The sequence below is a fragment of the Hyperoodon ampullatus genome (genome assembly GCF_949752795.1).
Source record: "Hyperoodon ampullatus genome assembly, chromosome: 10".
NCBI lineage: Eukaryota > Metazoa > Chordata > Mammalia > Artiodactyla > Ziphiidae > Hyperoodon > Hyperoodon ampullatus.
Window position 1 is genome coordinate 4,492,630 of NC_136923.1, and position 18,996 is coordinate 4,511,625.

General features: G+C 43.7%; 1 protein-coding gene across 1 annotated transcript in view; it reads left to right on the top strand.

Annotated features, from left to right (window-relative positions):
* Positions 1 to 18,996, top strand: part of LOC307059847 (uncharacterized protein C3orf20) — a gene marked incomplete at both ends in the record, with an annotated part of 30,874 nt that continues 11,878 nt past the window's right edge. The window contains 3 exons of the mRNA XM_079714077.1: positions 1 to 475; positions 1,240 to 1,377; positions 5,632 to 5,751. Coding sequence (XP_079570203.1) covers positions 1 to 475; positions 1,240 to 1,377; positions 5,632 to 5,751 — 733 coding nt within the window. The remainder of the gene's footprint in view (positions 476 to 1,239; positions 1,378 to 5,631; positions 5,752 to 18,996) is intronic.

Below are 18,996 nucleotides of genomic sequence, written 5' to 3' on the forward strand. Positions count from 1 at the left end.
ATGAATGACATCAAGACTAACCGAGAACTATACCAGCAATACACCGCCACGGCCCCCAAGCTGCTGGCCCGCATCTCCAGGCTGCTCATCGTCTGCCAGAGCGCAGGCATTTCTGTACCCAGGGGCATCAGAAACATCTTTGAGTTCACCTGGGAGGAGCTGATCACTGACCCCATGATCCCTACCCCTTCTGAGATCCTGGGCCTGGAGATCAGCATTGGAGCCCCGCGCATGGTGCTTATGGAACCGGCCCCTGTGCAGGTCCCTGTCCAGAAGAAGCCACCCCCGCCAGTGCTACCACTGCCGATGCTGCCCACTTCCACTGGGCCGGCCAAGTTCTCCATGCACTCTCCCACCAACGGCCACTGGGGGCCGTCCAGCCAGGAGACCCTGCACAGGTTCCAGAGGCAGGCTATCCACCTGCTGGCCGAGCTCCTCACCCTGAAGATGAAGGCTATGCTGGAGTCCGTGTCCAGTAAGTCGGCGAAGTCTGGCTCACTGGATCCTGGCTCATTTTTCTGGGCCTGGAAGGGTCTGGCCTGGGCATGTGTGTATGCGTCCACTGCACCCACCCCAGACAGGTCTACGAGAATGCACCGTGAAAAGGTGACAGCCAAGGGTCCGCTTTGCAACTCAGCTCCTTCCTGAGACCACCCCCAAGAATCATCCTTTCACCCCTCTCCGTTCTCCATTTTGTCCTCCCATCCCTCCAGCTTTGCTGAGCCCAGATTGAGAGGCTGGCCATGAGAGCAATGTGAGGTATTGAAAGGGGGAGTTTGTGGAAATGATGCCGAGGTAGAGAGAGGCAGCACCCAGGAGGAGGGGGTAAATCGGGAGGGCCAGTTGGTGGGTAACAAGACAGAGCCAAGCAGAGCCAGAACCAGGAGAGTCGTGAGAACTGGGGTCTGTCCACAATGAGGGTGTCATCCCAAGATCAGGGACCCAGAGTTTCCTCAGTGATGGAGCCTTCTGGATTCTGTGTTATTTTAAATACCAATAGCGTCAGTCCCCAGGCCTGTGGGTGGGAAGAGAGAAGGGCAAGGGGGCAGAGAGCACAGTGCCACCTGACAGGTCTTGGGAGCTCGAGGCCCTCTCATTAGGAGCCCCCTCATACTTGCTCACCCTGGGAATAGATCACTCCCCCTTACTTCCTGGGCTGTTTATGGAGGTCCTTTTATAGAAGCATTAGCCCCATGCTGGAGGAAAATGAGTAGTTGCCTTTGATGATTCCTTTACCAGGTGCCAACCCCCTGGACATTACAAGGCGCTTCGTGGAGGCCAGCCAGCTCCTCCACCTCGGTGCCAAGGAGATAGCTCTCGACTACCTCATCAGCACCATCGGGAGAAGTGGTTGCAGTGTCGGACAGATGGGGAAAGGTGGGTACCTGAGCTTCAGCTCTTAGGCGAAAGGTCAAACAATACCAACAAGAGTGCAGTGGAAAGGTCAAGTCCCCAGCTTAAACATTTGACATTTCCAAGAGTTGAGGTGGATGTGAAGCAACAGGTATTCTCGAACACTGCAGGTGGATATGTATATCGGTGCAATTCCTGTGGAGAACAGCTTGGTGGTGTCTGCAAGGTGGGAGATGCTCTAGCATCTTAACAACCCAGCAGTTTCTCTGCTGGGTCGTTCCCTAGAGCTGTGATTCTCAAACTCTGCAGTGAAGGACCACTTTGTAAGATTTGCAGTCTCTTGTGTGTGGATCACCCCTCTTAAAAACATGATAGGGACTTCCCTGGTGGCGCAGTGGTTGGGAATCTGCCTGCCAATGCAGGGGACACGGGTTCGAGCCCTGGTCCGGGAGGATCCCACATGCCGTGGAGCAGCTAGGCCCGCGCGCCACAGCTCCTGAGCCTGCGCTCTAGAGCCCGCGACCCACAACTGGAGAAAGCCCGTGCGCAGCAACGAAGACCCAACACAGCCAAAAATAAATAAATAAAATAAATAAATTTATTAAAAAAACAAAAAAAAAAACCAAACAAAAAAACCATGATAACATCACAGCAACATCAAATTGTTAAGCAACATCAGATTGTTACATAGTCTTGTAAATGTTTATTCTCAGTTTTTGTACTCAGCTGGTCATGGTCTGGTGTGGATTCATACCAGTCCACAGACCACACTTGAGAGTTGCACTGCCCTAGACAAACTCACACACACGTGCAAGAAGTCATACCAGAATGTTTACTGTAGAATTGTTTGGGATGGAAAAAAAATGGAAACGACCTAAATGTCCATCAACAGGAGAAAAATAAATTATAGTCTATCTAGATGATGGAAATAATGAGAAGTGAAAATGAATCAAGCGCTGACGCACACATATCAACAGAGATAAACTAAAAAAATAGTGTTGAGCAAAAAAAAAAAAAAAAAACTATAGAAGGATACATTTGGTATAATACTATTTAAAGTTTAAAATAACAAAATTATAACATTGCTTATGGGTACATTATACAAAGTATAAGTACAAAAGCTGAATGGGAATAACAGATGCAGAGTTAGAGGAAGTTATCCCAGGAAGGGGAACATCTGGGATCTGGAAGACAGCAATTCAGTCATATCTGTACTGTTGTATCTCTTAAGCTTGGTGGATATACAGGTATTCATTTTGAATGCCTGAAAGTCCTCACTGTTAGGAGGCTTCATGCAAAGCATAAAAAATTTATATCCCATAACCATTTGCCCTAACCTATAAAATCCATCCTTTTTAGTGTCTCTCCCTGTCCTCTGAATGTGTGTCAGGCTTCCCTTGGTGGTCAGAGGTTAAACACCTGATGATAATGTACATATACACAGGGGAAATAAATTGTATAGTAAAATTGCAGTGCTCGGGGGAAAAAAATGTGGGATTTCGTGAAGTCAATGAAAATGATGTTGGAGAGCTTCTGGGTGCCCACACGAAGCCACTCATTAGCAACGCGGTGGAGCAAAACTAGTTAACTGCTGAGGACAGGAGAGTCATCTAGGATGACTATTCCGTGGAGAAAGGGCGACTTGGTTATCAAAGGGTTAACAGTAAAAATTTTTGCAAAAGGCAGACATGAAGGGACTCATGTTTTATTGCTGTCATATAGCCATTCAGGAGAAAAGGAAAATCACACCACCTGAAAAAAACAGTCATTTTTATTTCTTATAAGAATTAGTATATGCTTACGATATCAATGGATTTTTGTTAAATACACGATAGAGAAGGTTATCTTGATAAACTTTGGTTTCCTTTTCTAACATAAAGTCCCAATCAAGCATCCTCCCACTATTTACCATGAAGTTGCGGGGGGGGTCTCTGTTTTAAGGGAAGGTACTCTGCCCATTGTGTTCAGGATCAGCTGTGCTCTGATAACACAGGTCCTCTGATTATGCTCTATTTCGTTGTCAGCAGACATGGAGTTCTGCACCCTGCACTCCATATAGGGCTCGGAGCTCCACCTCATTTGGGGGGCAGCTGCCTGATGGTCTGTTGTGTGGGTAGGCGAGTCCATGGGAGGGGTCCTGGTAGCCCCAGCCCAACCACCCACCCTCAAACCTGCGAGCGGCGCTCTCCTACCTGAACATTGTGTTCCCTCACCTTGAAAAGGATGTCGTCATCCCCGTTAGCCCTCCACCTCACACGGTGTTTAAGCATCTTGGAAGGTCATAGGCTTTCACCTGTGATGCAGTGGCTTCCTGCATCTCTCGTGGCTTGTGGTTAACCTAGTGGTTGAGACTTTGCAGAGAGCCTCTCGGTGATGTGTTTGTCCGGCTGCATCAGCAGAGTGCTGAGCAAGCCTCTCCTCCATCACACTCCTCAGGAAATCTCTCTTACTTCTTGGCACATCTATTCCTGATGTTCCTCTCTTTAAACAAGCCAAGAGTTTGAAAAGAAAATCTAGATAACCAAATATAAATGAAGGAGCTATCCGTTTCTTTTGGAAAAGCATTCACCCTAGAAGGACTTGAATTAGATAGGTTTCCCAGGGCTTTAAAAAGAAGATTCAAACTCTTCTTGATCTGTTTTGCATGAATTTTGCTTTTCTGAACCATCTAACTGCTGAGGTAGACCCAAGTTGTTACTGAGTCTGGAGTGGTATTCCATTGCTAAGGTAGTATTTCCTCAGTAATAAAATTACTTCCTGTCTTTTCTCCTGTCCAATACCTACTAGTCCTGGCTTGTCTGGAAAGAAAACTGGACTGTTCCTTGATTTTTAGTTGATGGCAATATTATTAAATAAAACAACAAAAAAGAAAACAGATAATCTTGCCATTTTTATGTGATAACTATTTTTCACTTTTGTAGTTCCCTTTGTGTTTCCTCCCTCTGGGGGGTGTGTGTGTGTGTGTTTGTTTGTTTCCTAAGAATACTGCAATTTTTCTATTTTTCAGTTTCCTTTACTTAACAGATACAGTCTTTTCCAACATGGCTATATACCTTTAACAATTGTCATTCTGAGTGAGTGTAGAGTCCTTCTAACGTTCATGTTCCATAATTAACTGAATGCTTAGGTTTCCAGGTTTCTTGTTATTAGTATAATATACACTGTAATACACAGCTTCATGCACATTACTTCTTATCACTGTTGTGTTGGTTATTAAGATTAATCTCCCAGCAGAGAGATTATTGGGCAGAGGGTCTCAACATGTATATAGTTCTTGCTAAATATTGCTTTCTTGATGCATTTTCTCTACACCAGCAGGGTTGACTGGTTTTATTCCATCTTTCCCAGCATTGGCTATTATTAGTTCTTTTCATGTGGTCCTAACTTCACCAGTGAAGGTGGTTGTTTATGAGCTTGCATCGTGCAGGGTGCAGTCTCTAGGTATAGTTTCTGTCTACTTAGGAGGTCAGGTTTGCCATTTTCTTTATGAATCTGAATGAGCCGTGATGAATTGCTTAACATTTCCTAACAGTTTCATGCCCAACTAGTGAAATGACTGTATTTGGGGGGAGAATAAGCAAATGATTTGATGAGGTTTATAGAAGAATGATCAAGATTTTCCACAAGTAAAGGGGTGCTAAATTTTAATTCTTAAGTGGTCAGGTATCAAGTGATTTTACGCAAGACAATGTGATTCTGCAAGAGACTAATCTATTGTTGAAGAAACCTCTGATTTCTGTGGCTTGGATAAGGGGAAACAGATAACTCTAAATTTCCTTCTAGCTTGCCCAGTGTTTATTCTCTTCACTTAGTGCAGCAGTTATATCTGCATTTATCCTTAGAGTAACGTCACCTGTGGTTGCTTTCTCTTCCTTGCTCCCTGCTCTGGTGTCATTTCATTCTTGAATTTTATTTTATTTATTTATTTTTTAGACAGCAGGTTCTTATTAGTTATCTATTTTATACGTATTAGTGTAAATATGTCAATCACAATCTCCCAATTCATCCCACCACCACCCGCCTCATTCTTGAGAGATATTGAGGGCGGGGAAGGGAGGACACCGTAGAAGAGAACTTTAAAGATTTCTCTTAATTACTCTGAGCCTTCTCCAGCATTAAAAAATCTTTTTCTTCCAGAAATTGGTTGTTTTGTAACAACAGGGCACTTTAGAATATCTGGTCTACCATACAACTAGGACAAAAACTTCATTATTATACTTTTGATTAAAAAATTAAAATAAAAAAATTGAAAGCAGAATCCCATCTGTTCCACTCCAGATTCCTCCACAAACATCCCAGCCATGGGAGTGAACTCACCTTACCAGCTTGTCTACGAGTCCTCTACTGGCTGTCTGAGCTTTTCCCTCTCAACCGGAAGGGAAGTCAAGAAGAAAACAGGTAACAGTGATTCCCAGCAAGACCTTTTGACCTATCTTTGGTGGTGGGGATGGGATGGGGTGGGGGATAGAAGATTTCCTGTGTAGGTTGAGGAGATGATTTGATTTGGTTTTCTGATAGGAAGGATATATAGCTGCCCTGGCTGGAGACCCAGCAGCTATTGACAGATTCTGTCCCATAAAAGGTGACATATCTCAACCCAGTCACTCCAGTTTGCAGTCTCATCCTTTGAATGTTTACAAGCGCTCCATTTCTGTTAATGTGGTTCCTCTCACCTGGGGCAACACCCCTAGCAAACCCACATCTTCCACCTCCTATGTTATCCCATACTCACCCCCTCTTCTCAGAGAGAGACCTGTGTTACCCATACTCACCCAGCAAGTGAGGGAACCAGTACCTGAACGGACGTATTTGGATACCAAGCCTAACCGTGTGTCCCCAACTGGGTCAGTTTATGTGGGCAGAAAACAGACATAGAGGCCATTCCTATTCTATTGCAGAAAACACAGAGCAGAGGAAAGGCTTAAAGGAAAGAGCTGGTGGCAGGTGAGACCAAACAGGGTAGCAGTGACTGTGCATCCAGAGCTTGGAGGAGAGATGAGTTGGGGCTGGAGAGGGTAGAGAAGGAACTTTCTCTCGTGGAACTTCCAGGGCCCCCCAGGCTGTGGTGGTAGAGTGTTGGGGTAGAGGAGGGACTGTATTCGCAAAGTGGTGGTGGGAGGATCCACAGAAGTTTGGTATGCTCAAAGACTGTCCAGTGATTCCCACAGACACTGGAGGTAAGGCTAGAAGTTGAGAAGCTTGGATTTTATTCCTGAGCCCGCCTCGGATTGCTACGAGATTTGCCTTCTTCCAGGCCTCACTCTCCGTATCAAGTTGATCCTGTAGCCTTTCAGTCAGTGAACAAATGTTTATTGAACAATTGCTAGTTGTCAGTCACTGTTCTTTTTTTTTTTTTTTGGTACGCAGGCCTCTCTCTGTTGTGGCCTTTCCCATTGCGGAGCACAGGCTCCAGACGCGCAGGCTCAGTGGCCATGGCTCACGGGCCCAGCCGCTCCGCGGCATGTGGGATCTTCCCAGACCGGGGCATGAACCCATGTCCCCTGCATCGACAGGCGGACTCTCAACCACTGCGCCACCAGGGAAGCCCCAGTCACTGTTCTGAATGCTGTGGGTACACGTGTGGATTCTAAGACAAGGAACACCTTCCCTAATGGAGGTGACATCCTCAGACTATTGTTTCCCCTGTTCCTTTACCTCTCATGACACATTTTCTGTCACTGTGAGCATCACTTCCGGCATCCCTCTTTATATGCTCCTGGTTTATCATATTTCCTTCTGAGCTGGCCCTAAATCAATGCAGTCACTTTGAGGGGAAACAAAGTATCCTCAGGACACCCAGTGATTTCATGATTTTTTTCTTCCTAATGACCTCAGGGGTGATGCCTTGAGTAAGGTTGTTCCAAAACAAAAGTTACATATGTCTATTGATCTCTTTGTCTATGTGGCTGTTTTCCTCTGCCACCCGAGGATGTGATTACCCCATGATGTTGCATCATTCTCACTAGGAGGTTCAACGCTGCTGCATTTCTTATAGGTTCCTGATATTGTTTAGAAATTATTCTCACACATGCGTGCTAGGATGGGTGGTTAACCTTCCCTAATAGTTTATAAGTAACCGTGTGTCCTAGCTTGCCCAGGAAAGTCCCAGTTTATGCTGTTGTCCTGGTGTAACTATTAATTATACCCACTTTCACTCCAAAGTACCCTAGCTTAAAGAACATATTGTAGAGTCGTTGTGGTTTTAAGTCACTTTGGGTTTGGGACCTCTGCTATCTGTTCCATGTACACGTGCTGTCACACCTTGCCAGCTGGCCCCCTTTGCAGTTCTAGGGTCGTGCAGACTTGGAGCAGACAGGCTCCAGGAGTTGGACCTACTCCCTGAACAGACAACAGCTATTTCTGGAGCATAGCCCAACTTTACAGGCAGAGAATTGAGAGAAATCTGTCAACAATGGTTCCTGGTTGTCACATTTGGGGACCCAAAGCAACTAGGGGCAGGCCAGAAATGGATGCTCAGGCCAGCAGATGTTCCAGGAGGTCAGCCAGCAGGTAGGTGGGCCTCAGGGTCAAGTGTCTGGTCTCATGGCTGGAGGAGTCAGGAAAGGGACCAGGAACCACTGAAGGTGACAGATACCAGACATGGTACCAAAGCACCAACCAGAAACCTCAAGGCTTGGCTGACAGTGAGAAAGACTCCATTCTGAGGCCTTCAGGGCTCAGTTGGAGCCTAAGCAATGCCCCTGGCCTGAAGACACATTTTATTTTTGAGTCCAAGGTGAAGATGAGCCTGCATATATCAAGGGAGAGCATGTGGCTCCAGCTGAGTAGGCAGCAGAGGCTCAGAAGCAGGCAGGACCTGAATAGATGCTTCTGGAAATTCAGCCATGGATGATCACCTCCACAATTTTATGTCATCATATCCTCATACCACCTAAGACTTGCCATGGGGGATAACTGTGAAAATAACAGAAATAAGCACAAAACATTGCCACCACAGATTTAAGCAGGCAGAAGAAAGAATCAGCTCGAAGACAGGACAATGGAAATTATTGAGTCTGAAGAACAGAAAGAAAAAAGATTGAAGAAAAATGAACAGAGCCTAAGGGAACTGTGGGACACCATCAAGTGGCATATGCATGTGGCAGTCCCAGAAGAGGAAGAGAGATCAAAAGAGGCAGAGAGAATATTTAAAGAAATAATGGCTGAAATTTTCCCAAATTTGATGTCAGACATGAATATAAATGTCAGAGAAGCTCAGCAGACTCCCAGAAAGATGAACTCAGAGAAACCCACACCAAGACACATTAATCATCAAACTTTCAAAAGACAAAGACAAAAAGAGAATCTTGAAAGCAGTAAGAGAGAAGTGAATGCTCACATACAATGAATTTCAATAAGGTCATTAGCAGGTTTCTCATCAGAATTTGGAGGATACAAGGTACAGGGCAAATATATTCAAAATGCTTAAAGAAAAAACCTATCAGCTAAGAATCAATCCTGAATTCAGGAAGACTGTGCTTCAAAACTGAGCAAGACATTAAGACATACAAAACCTGAGGCAGTTCATGACAACTAAATCTGTGCTGCAGGAAGTGCTCAAGGGAGTCCTGCAAGGTGAAATGAAAGGACACTAGACAGAACCACAAAACTATACGGAGAAAAAAAGACCTCAATAAAGGTAATACATAGGAAATAATAAAAGCTAGTATTATTGTAACAGCAATTTGTAACTGCACTTTTTGTTTTTCTGCATGATTTAAGAGACTAATATATTTAAAGAAAAAAATTAGTGTAAAAGCCAGTATTACTGTTAACTTTGGTTTGTAGCTCCAAATCTTAGTTTCTACATAATTTGAAAGATTAATGCATTTAAAAGAATTGTTAATTTATGTTTTGCGACATACAATATAAAAAGATGTAATTTTTAGGACATTAACAATGGACAGTGATGGGGATGATGCTGTAAAGGAGGAGAGTTTTTGTACGTTATTGAAGTTAAGCTGGTAAAATTCAAATTAGAGTGTTATAACCTTAGTATGTTAAATGTAATCCCCATGGTAACCACAAAGAAAATAACTACAATATACAGAAAAGGAAATGAGAAATTTTAAAATTTCACTACAAAAAATTAAAACAAATGAAGACAGTAATGCAGGATATGAAGAACAAAAAGCTCTAATAAGGCATATAGAAAATAAAAAACACAGTAACAGAAGCAAGTCCCTCCTTATCAGTAATTACTTTAAATGTAAATTGGTTAAATTTTCTAATCAAAAGACAGAGATTGGGAGAATGAATAGAAACTCATGATCCAACTATACGCTATAAGAGACTCACTTGAGATCCAGAGACACAAGTGGGTTTGAATGTGAAAATATGGAAAAAGATACTCCATGCAAATAGTAACCAAAGGAGAGCAGGGGTGACTATACTAATATCAGATAGAATAGACTTTAAATTTAAAAAGATTACAAGAGACAAAGAAGGACATTCTATAATAATAAAATTTCAATACAGTAAGAAGATTCAACAGTTATAAACATTTATGCACCTAATGACAGGCCGTCAAGATATATGAAGCAAAACCTGACCAGTTGAAGAAAAATAGCTCTGCAGTAATAGTGGGAGATATCAATAACGCACTCACAATAATGGATAGAGTAACAGACAGAAGTAAGAAAATAAAAAACAACACAATAAATCAAGTAGATCTAACAGACACATGCAGAACACAAACAAAACAACAAAAACAGTACACATTCTTTTCAAGTGTACATGGGATATTTCTAGGATAGGTCATATATTAGGCCACAAATTAAGTCTCAGTAGATTAAAAGAAATAGATTTCATTCAAAGTATCTTATCTTACCACAATGGGATGAAGTTAGAAATCAGTAACAGAAGGAAAACTGGAACGTTTACAAAATTGTGGAAATTAAATAACACACACTTAATCAATGGATCAAAGAAGAAATTACAAGGAAAACTAGAAAATACTAGAGACAAATGAAAATGAAAACAGCGGGCTTCCCTGGTGGCGCAGTGGTTGAGAGTCCGCCTGCCGATGCAGGGGACACAGGTTCGTGCCCTGGTCCGGGAAGATCCCACATGCCGCGGAGCAGCTGGGCCCGTGAGCCATGGCCGCTGAGCCTGTGCGCCCGGAGCCTGTGCTCCGCAATGGGAGAGGCCACAACGGTGAGAGGCCCGCGTACCGCAAAAAACAAAAGCAAACAAACAAAAAAATACTCAGCAAGCTAGGAATAGGAGACTACCTCCACATAATAAAAGTCATATGTACAGAAAACATATTCAATAGTGAAAGATTGATAGCTTTTCCTCTAAGATCAGGAACAAGGCAAGGATGTCTGCTCTCACCACTTGTATTCAACATAGTACTAGAAGTTCTAACCAGAGCAATTTGGCAAGAAAAATAAATAAAGAGCATCTAAATTGGAAAATAAGAGGTAAAATGATCTCTGTCCACAAATGATATGATCTTGTATGTAGAAAATCCTAAAGCTTCTACCAAAAAAAAAACTTTCAGAATTAATTAATGAAGTTATCAAAGGAGCAGGATACAGTCAAAATGCAAAAGTGTTGCATTTCTATACACTAACAATGAACAATCTGAAAAGGAAATTATAAAAACAATTCCATTTACAATAGCACTAAAAAGAATAACATGCAGCACTTAGGAATTAACTTAACCAAAGAGGCAAAAGACCTATACAATGAAAACTATAAAGCCTTGCTGAAAGAAACTAAAGACATAAATACATGAAAACACATTCCACGCTCACGGATTGGGAGACTTAATATGTCAGTGCTACCCAAAGTGATCTAAGATTTAGTGCAATTCCTATTACCCAATGACATTTTTCCAGAAATAGAACAACCCATCCTAAAATTCATATGGAATCTCAAAGGATCCCTGAATAGCCAAAACAATCTTGAAAAAGAACAAAACTGGAGGACTCACACTTCATGATTTCAAAACTTACTATAAAACTACAGTCATCAGAACAGTGTGGTATTGGCATAATGATAGACATATAGACCAGTGGAATAGAGTAGAAATCCCAGAAGTAAACCCTCACATGTATGGTCAAATGATTTTTAATGAGGGTGCCAAGACCATTTAATGGGGAAAGAACAGTCTTTTCAGCAAATGGTGCTGGGAAAACTGGGTATCCACATGCAAAAGAATGAAGTTGGACCATTCCATAACGCCATATTAAAAAATTAACTCAAAATGGATCAAGGACCTAAATGTAAGGCCTAAAAAAATAAAACTCTTAGAAGAAAACATAGGACAAAAGCCTCATGATATTGGACTTGGCACTGATTTCATAGATATGGCACCAAAGGCACATGTAACAAAAGCAAAAATAGACAAATCAGACTTCATGAAAATTTTAAAAACTTTGTGCATCAAAAGACACTATTCACAGAGTAAAAAGTCAGCACATAGAATGGGAGAAAATATTTGAAAATTATAGATCCGATAAGGGATTAATATCCAGAATATATAGAGAATATCTAAAAGAACCTCATTCAAAATTGAACCAAGGACCTGAATAGTCATTTTTCCAAAGAAGGCATACAAATGTCCAATAAGCACATGAAAAGATGCTCAACATTACTAATCATTAGGGAAATGCAAATCAAAACTACAACAAGATACCACCTCACACCCAGTAGGAGAGCTCCTATCAAAAAGCCAGAAAACAGCAAGTGTTGGTGAGGATGTGGAAGCATTGAAATCCTTGTTTACTCTTGTTGAGAATGTAAAAGGGTACAGCTGCTATGGGATAGTAGTATAGTGGGGCCTCAAAAAATTAAAAATAGAATTATATAGTCCAGTAATTCCACTTCTAGGTACATACCCAACAGAATTGAAAGCAGGGTCTCCAAAAAACACCTGTACACCCGTGTTCATAGTAGCATTATTCACAATAGCTGAAATGTGGCAGCAACCCCAGGGCCCACTGACAGGTGATGGATAATCAAAGTTGTGGTCTGTACATATGATGGAATATCATTCAGCCTTAAAAAGGAAGGAAATTCTGCAATATGCTACAACATGGATGAACCTTGAGGACATTAAGCTGAGTGAAATGAACCAGTCACAAAAACACAAATATTGCATGATTCCGCTTATATGAGGTACTCAGAGAAATCAAAATGGTAGACACAGAAAGTAGAGTGGTGGTTGCCAGGGGCTGTGGGGAGGGCAATGGAGAGTTAGTGTTTAACGGGGACAGTTTCAGTTTTACAAGGTGAAGAGAGTTATGAGGATGGATGGTGGAAATGGCTGCACAACAATGTGAATGTATTTAATACCACTGAGCTGTACACTTAAAAATGCCTAAGATGGCAACTTTTATGTGTATTTTACCTCAAAAAATTATTTTTAACCCTGCAGCAAACATTTTTCTTAGTGGAGACACTGTAATGCATTCTCCATAAAGTTAGGAACAAGATAAGGATCCTACAGTCAACAGCACTGTATTAGAAATCCTGAACGCTATGTGGAAAGAAATAGAAATAACAGTGTCATAGTCAGTTCAGGCTGCTCTTACAAAATACCGCAGAGTGTATGGCTTAAACAACAAACATTTATTTCTCATCCTCTGGAGCCTGGAAGTCCAAGGTCAGGGTGCCAACATGGTTGGGTTCTTGGTGAGGGCCCTCTTCCTGGGCTTGGCCTTCCTTGGCGTGTGCGCACAGAGAGAGATCGCTGGTCTCTTCCTCTCACAGGGGCCCCAATCTCCTCAGGGGGCTCCACCCTCTTGACCCCATCTAAACTTGCTTACCTCTAAAAGGCCCACCTCCAAATACCATTGCATTGTGGGTTAGGACTCCAGTGTATAAACTTTGGGGAGAAACACAAATGTCCATAGCAAAGAGGTACAAGGATGTGAAAGGAAATTATAAAAACATCCATTATTTGCAGATGATTCAATCATCTGCATGGAACAACCAATCAAGAATCAATAGACAAATAACAACTAATATGGATTCACCAAGATGCTGGACACAAGAACAACACATAAAGTCAACTTCTCACAGTGAGAAGCAGTGGGCCAGGTTGCACGCACAGCGACATGGGGGTCATAAACACACAGCTCGAGTGGATGAGAACCAGCATGAGATGCACAGCACAGCGGCATTAATGCCAGGAATAAACTGAGGCAGGAGAAAGACAGAGCAGGGGTTTGCATGAGAGAGGATGGGGCCTCTCTGCTGAGAGCCCAGGAGGTCTCTGGAAGATGCAGGATAAATCCAAGACTCCCAGTTGCTGAGGTCCCTGACATCCCTCCCCCAGAACATGAAAGTGTCTCCCCCTTCAAAAAACAAAACCCTGTGCTCCTCCTGTCCAAGCCTTTGGACACTGGGCAAGCAACTTTGGTCCCTGGGCCTCCACTTCCCCCTCTGTAAAGTGGGGATAATCACAGTAACAACCTTCCAGGTCTGTGGATAGATTCTGTATGATAATGCAGAGGAAAGACTCAGCTCATGCTCAGCAAACGTGAATGAGTAACTATTTATTAATAACTAGGTGATTGAAGAGCCCCCACTCCATGCCAAGCTCTAATGCAAGGCCCACTGCTGGCTGTCTCCCAGTCTCCAGCTCCATCAAGGGTTAAGGAGCTTGGCTGGCTGCTGGGGAGCATGAATAAAGCACCAGCCCAGCAGCGGCTCCCTATCTCTGAGCCATCTCCTCCCGCCCCACAGCTCAAGCCTGCGGAAATGAAAGCTCCTCTAGGCAGAAGCTCCTTCACCAGCTGCATCACAATGACATTCCCCACCAGGGAGATGGGGATAGGCACCCTCCCTGGCTTCCCCAGTTCTGGCGCTACAGGGACGGTGAGCTGCCCCGGAGCTGTCAGCTCACATGTGGGAGAGAAGTTGGGTCGTTCTGTTCCTGGCCCTGTGGGGTTGGAGGAAAGCGAAGTGGGGAGGGGGGGAGCTGGGAGGGGTGCTGACAGGTTGGGGAGGGCCCAGTGGGTGCACCCGAGGCACTTGGGGTCTCAGAGAACCAACACATGCTGCCAAGGACCTGCAGGTGACCACCCACTAGTGAGCTGTGAAATCCATTTAACGAGTTGTGTTCTGCATTTTTAAAAAGAGAACTGGAATAGAAAATAGGGTGCATTGCAGATAATAAAGCCACAAGCTTTATTTCAGTCACCTTGAGTGCAGTGGCCAAAAACTGCACTCAAGGTGGGCCTTGGAACAGAGCCCACTTGCCCGGGCCCGTGACCTCGGATGCATTGTGCCACCTTCCAAGCCTCTGTTTCCTTATCTGTTCGTGGAGAGTAGCACTCACACCTCCGTCATTGTGAGAAACGAAGGAGGGGTTCGGGAGAGCTCAGGGAATGTGGAGCCGCCATGGCTGCTGGCTCTTTTTGTCCTCATGTAACACGTCTTTCTTCCCTGGGAGATGGGTCACAAAAAGCTGAGAGCCACTGGATTTGAGGACTGGGACAGGACCTGTCTACAGCAAGAATTCGGGGTGCAGGCTTGGGCAGGGGGGCTGCTCTTAGTAAATGAGAAGAGAGGATCCTGAGGGAAAAAGGAAAAGCCAGAGTCCCCAGAGGCGGGTCCGTGTGTGCACAGCCCTCCACAGCCTACACCTCCCGCCATATGTTGAGGATGACTTTGCCCAATCAGAAGCCCCCACCCTGTGTTTCCTTTGGTCTCCAAATTAATGAACTTCTTGCAGACTCTGCACTGGGAGCCGTCCTCATATGCCCCCGTTAAGGCCTGACATTAGACCCAGGAGGAAGGGACTCTCGTTCTCTCCAATTTTTAAAAAAATAGACTTTATTTTTTAGAGCAGTTTTAGGTTCACAGCAAAACTGAGCCGAAAGTACAGAGAGTTCCCATTTACTCCCTATTCCCACCCGGTCCCCACCACACACACAAGCACAGCCTTCCTCACCATCAACATCGGCCCCCAGAGTGGTGTATTTGTTACAATTGGTGAACCCACACTTACACATCTTTATCACCTAAAGCCAGTAGCTTACATTAGGGTTCACTCTCAATGATGTACATTCTGTTGGTTTGGACAAAGATGTAATGATGTGTGTCCACCATTATAGTGTCATACAGTGTAGTTTCATTGCCCTAAAAATCCTCTGTGCTCCACCTGATCATCCCTCCCTCCCCTCAACCCCTGCTATCCGGGGGTTTTCCTTTTCCAAAATGTCATATAGTTGGAATCATACAGTTTGTAACATTTTCAGATTGGCTTCTTTCACTTAATAATATGCATTTAAGGTTCCTCCATAGCTTGGTAGCTCATTTCTTTTCTTTTTACTCTTTATTATGTCAGTGTCCCTGCTGTTCAGAGTTTAACTATGGTATTAATGCTATAATGTACTAATGCTTTTTATTTTTTTAATTTATTTTAAAAATATTTATTTATTTATTTGGCTGCGTCAGGTCTTAGTTGTGGCATGTGGGATCTTTGTTGCTGTGTGTGGGAGCTTCGTTGCGACATGCAGGATCTTTTACTTGTGGCGTGCAGGATCTTTAGTTGTGTCATGCAGGATTTTTTTTTCTTTTAGTTGCAACATGCGGGATCTTTAGTTGCGGCATGTGTTCCCTAACCAGGGATCAAACCTTGGCCCCCTGAGTTGGGTGCATGGAGTCGTAGCCTTTGGACCACCAGGTAAGTCCTGTAGTTCATTTCTTTTTAGCGCTGAATAATATTCCATTGTCTGGCTGGACCACAGTTTATTCATTCACCCAAGAAGGACGTCTTAGTAGCTTCCAAGTTTTGGCAGTTATGAATAAAGCTGCTGTAAAGATCCATGTGAAGGTTTTCATTTATGTTTTGAAAATATAAGTTTTCAACTCATTTGTGAAAATATCAAGGAGTGTGATTGCTAATCCATATGGTAAAAGTATGTTTCGTTTTGTAAGAAACCACCAAACTATCTTACAAAGTGGCTGTACCGTTTTGCATTCCTACCAGCAATGAATGAGCGTTCCTGTTGCTCCATATTTGGTGGAGCATTTGGTCTTGTCAGTGTTCTGCATTTTGACCATTCTAACAGGCGTGAAGTGTTATCTCATTATCGTTGTTGTTTTTTAATCATTTCCTTCATATAATCATAATCTATTATTTATTTATTTATTTTTGGCTGTGTTGGGTCTTCGTTGCTGCGCGCGGGCTTTCTCTAAGTTACTGTGAGTGGGGGCTACTCTTCGTTGTGGTGTGCGGGCTTCTCATTGCAGTGGCTTCTCTTGTTGCAGATCACAGGCTCTAGGCGCTCGGACTTCATTAGTTGTGCCACACAGGCTCAGTAGTTGTGGCTCACGGGCTCTAGAGCGCAGGCTCAGTAGTTGTGGCGCACAGGCTTAGTTGCTCCGCGGCATGTGGGATCTTCCTGGACCAGAACTCAAACCCGTGTCCCTTGCATTGGCGGGAGGATTCTTAACTACTGTGCCACCAGGGAAGTCCCTGTTGTTTTAATTTACGCTTTCAAGATTTCATATAATTTGCATATAATTTTGAGCATCTTTTCATATGCTTATTTGCCATCTGTATATCTTTTTTGGTGAGGTGTCTGTTCAGGTCTTTTGCCTATTTTTTAATCAGGTTGTTCATTTTGTTGTTACATTTTAAGAGTTATTTGTGTATTTTGGATAACAGTCCTTTATGTGTCTTTTACAAATATTTTCTCCAGTGTGACTTGTCTTTTCATTTCTTTTGACATTGTCTTTTGCAGAGCAGAAGTTTTTAATTTTAATGAAGTGTAGCCTATCAGTTATTTCTTTCATGAATAGTGCCTTTAGTGTTGTATCTAGGTACCCAAGGTCATCTAGATTTTCTCCTATGTTATCTTCTAGGAGTTCTATAGTTTGCGGTTTACATTAGGTCAGTGATCCATTTTGAGTCAATTCTTATAGAAGGGTGTAAGATCTGTGTATAGATTTTTTTTTTTTTTTTTGCATATAGATGCCCAGTTGTCTCAGCACCATTTGTTGAAAAGACTGTCTTTTCCCCATTGTGTTGCCTTTGCTCTTTTGTCAAAGATCATTTTATTATATCTTTGTGGGTCTGTTCCTGGGCTCTCTTTTCTGTTCCACCGATCTGTCTATTCTTTTGCCAGTACCATCCTGTCTTGATTACTGTAGCTTTAGAATAAGTACTGACCTTGGGTAGTATCTCTGACTTTGCTTTTCTATTCTCTTCATTTTTTAGAAGTGGAAATTGAGACACCAAAAAGTTAAGTAACTTGCCCCAAAATGCACAGTAAATGGCAGAGCCAGGATTTGAACTCAAGCCTTTTGACTACATAGCTTGTGCTTAGGACAGAGATTAAAACACTGGAAATGGGAAAAGAGAGAGGGGAAAAGAAAAAAACAGGGAAGAGGAGAATGTCAGAAAAAAAAAAAGCAACAATTTTCCCCACAAATACTAACCTGGGTCTCTCCTCCTCCAAAGCTGGGAAGAACAGTCTGGGGACCAGGTGGGCGCAGGGGGAGTGTGGATGTGTTTTGAAGATCTGGAAGCCAACAGGATTTCCTAACAGATTGGATTTGGGCTGAGGAGAGAAGAGGGACAGTGGACATGACTCCAGTGTTCCGGAAGGTTGGAGATGCTATTCCAGTTGGGGAGGCTGCAAGAGGAGCCTGCCTGGGGGTGAGGATTAGGAACTGGCTTGGTTTGTGTTCATTAGAGATGCCCTGTAGTCACCCAGGTGGAGAGGACTGATGCCACCTCCCCCAGGTTCCCGTGCAGCATGTCACCCATGCAGGTGAAAGAAGGCGGAAGGGGACCTCTCTGCTCAGGGAGGAGCTTTCGGAGACGTGAGGCACTGGAGGTGCAAGCAGTAAAGGAGGTTCCAGAAAGGATCACATACCTCGAGAGTTGGGGTATGACCAGATCCTGGGGTTTCCCAGCCTGAGATCCGGGACCCTTCTGCAAGCTGGCCTGGGGGTCGTGGGGGGAGGGAGGTCAGGAGGGGACTCCCCGAGGATGGCTGGGATTCTCACCTCGCTAGTACTTTCAAGGATACTTGTCAGCTGTGTCACCAGCTGTAAGCAATTCATTTTAGGTGGAAGCAGACAGGACACAGAGTGAGAAAGGTACTCCTTCCATCCTCTTCCTGCCCTCCCATTACATCAAGGAGAGTCTTGGGTGGGTGCTACGCCATCTTTAACACCTCTCTGACACTTGCTAATCTCCCTTCTTAACCAAGGGACGGGGTCTGAAGCTCAGGGCCTTTGCAGGCAACAGTGTTTGGCTAGAATTTAGCAATGTTGCTTTACGTTCTGTCTCTCCAGTCTACTGTGACCTTGTACGTATGGCAAATTAAACAGTGATCGAAGTTTCTTTTAAATACATCTAAGTTGAAAATGTGAATGGGTCTAGTAATGGACATTCAATAAATAAATGTGGCAAACATCGTTGAGGTGATGTGTAAATACCCTGCAATTGGGAAACGTCTCTTAATTAGTGTGTTTGTAGGGTTGCTGTGAGGTTTGTCATTTTGTTTGGGGCACGTGCTGTGTCTGCCTCTGTCTGTGATATTTGCTCCCTTCTTCCTTCTCATCACCTGGCCGTTTCCTCTAGGAAGTAGGAACAGGTGGGATCCAACCTTTGCTCCCCGCCCCCCACTCCGCCACCTTCTCTGGGCTCTGGACCGTCTGAGAACCTCA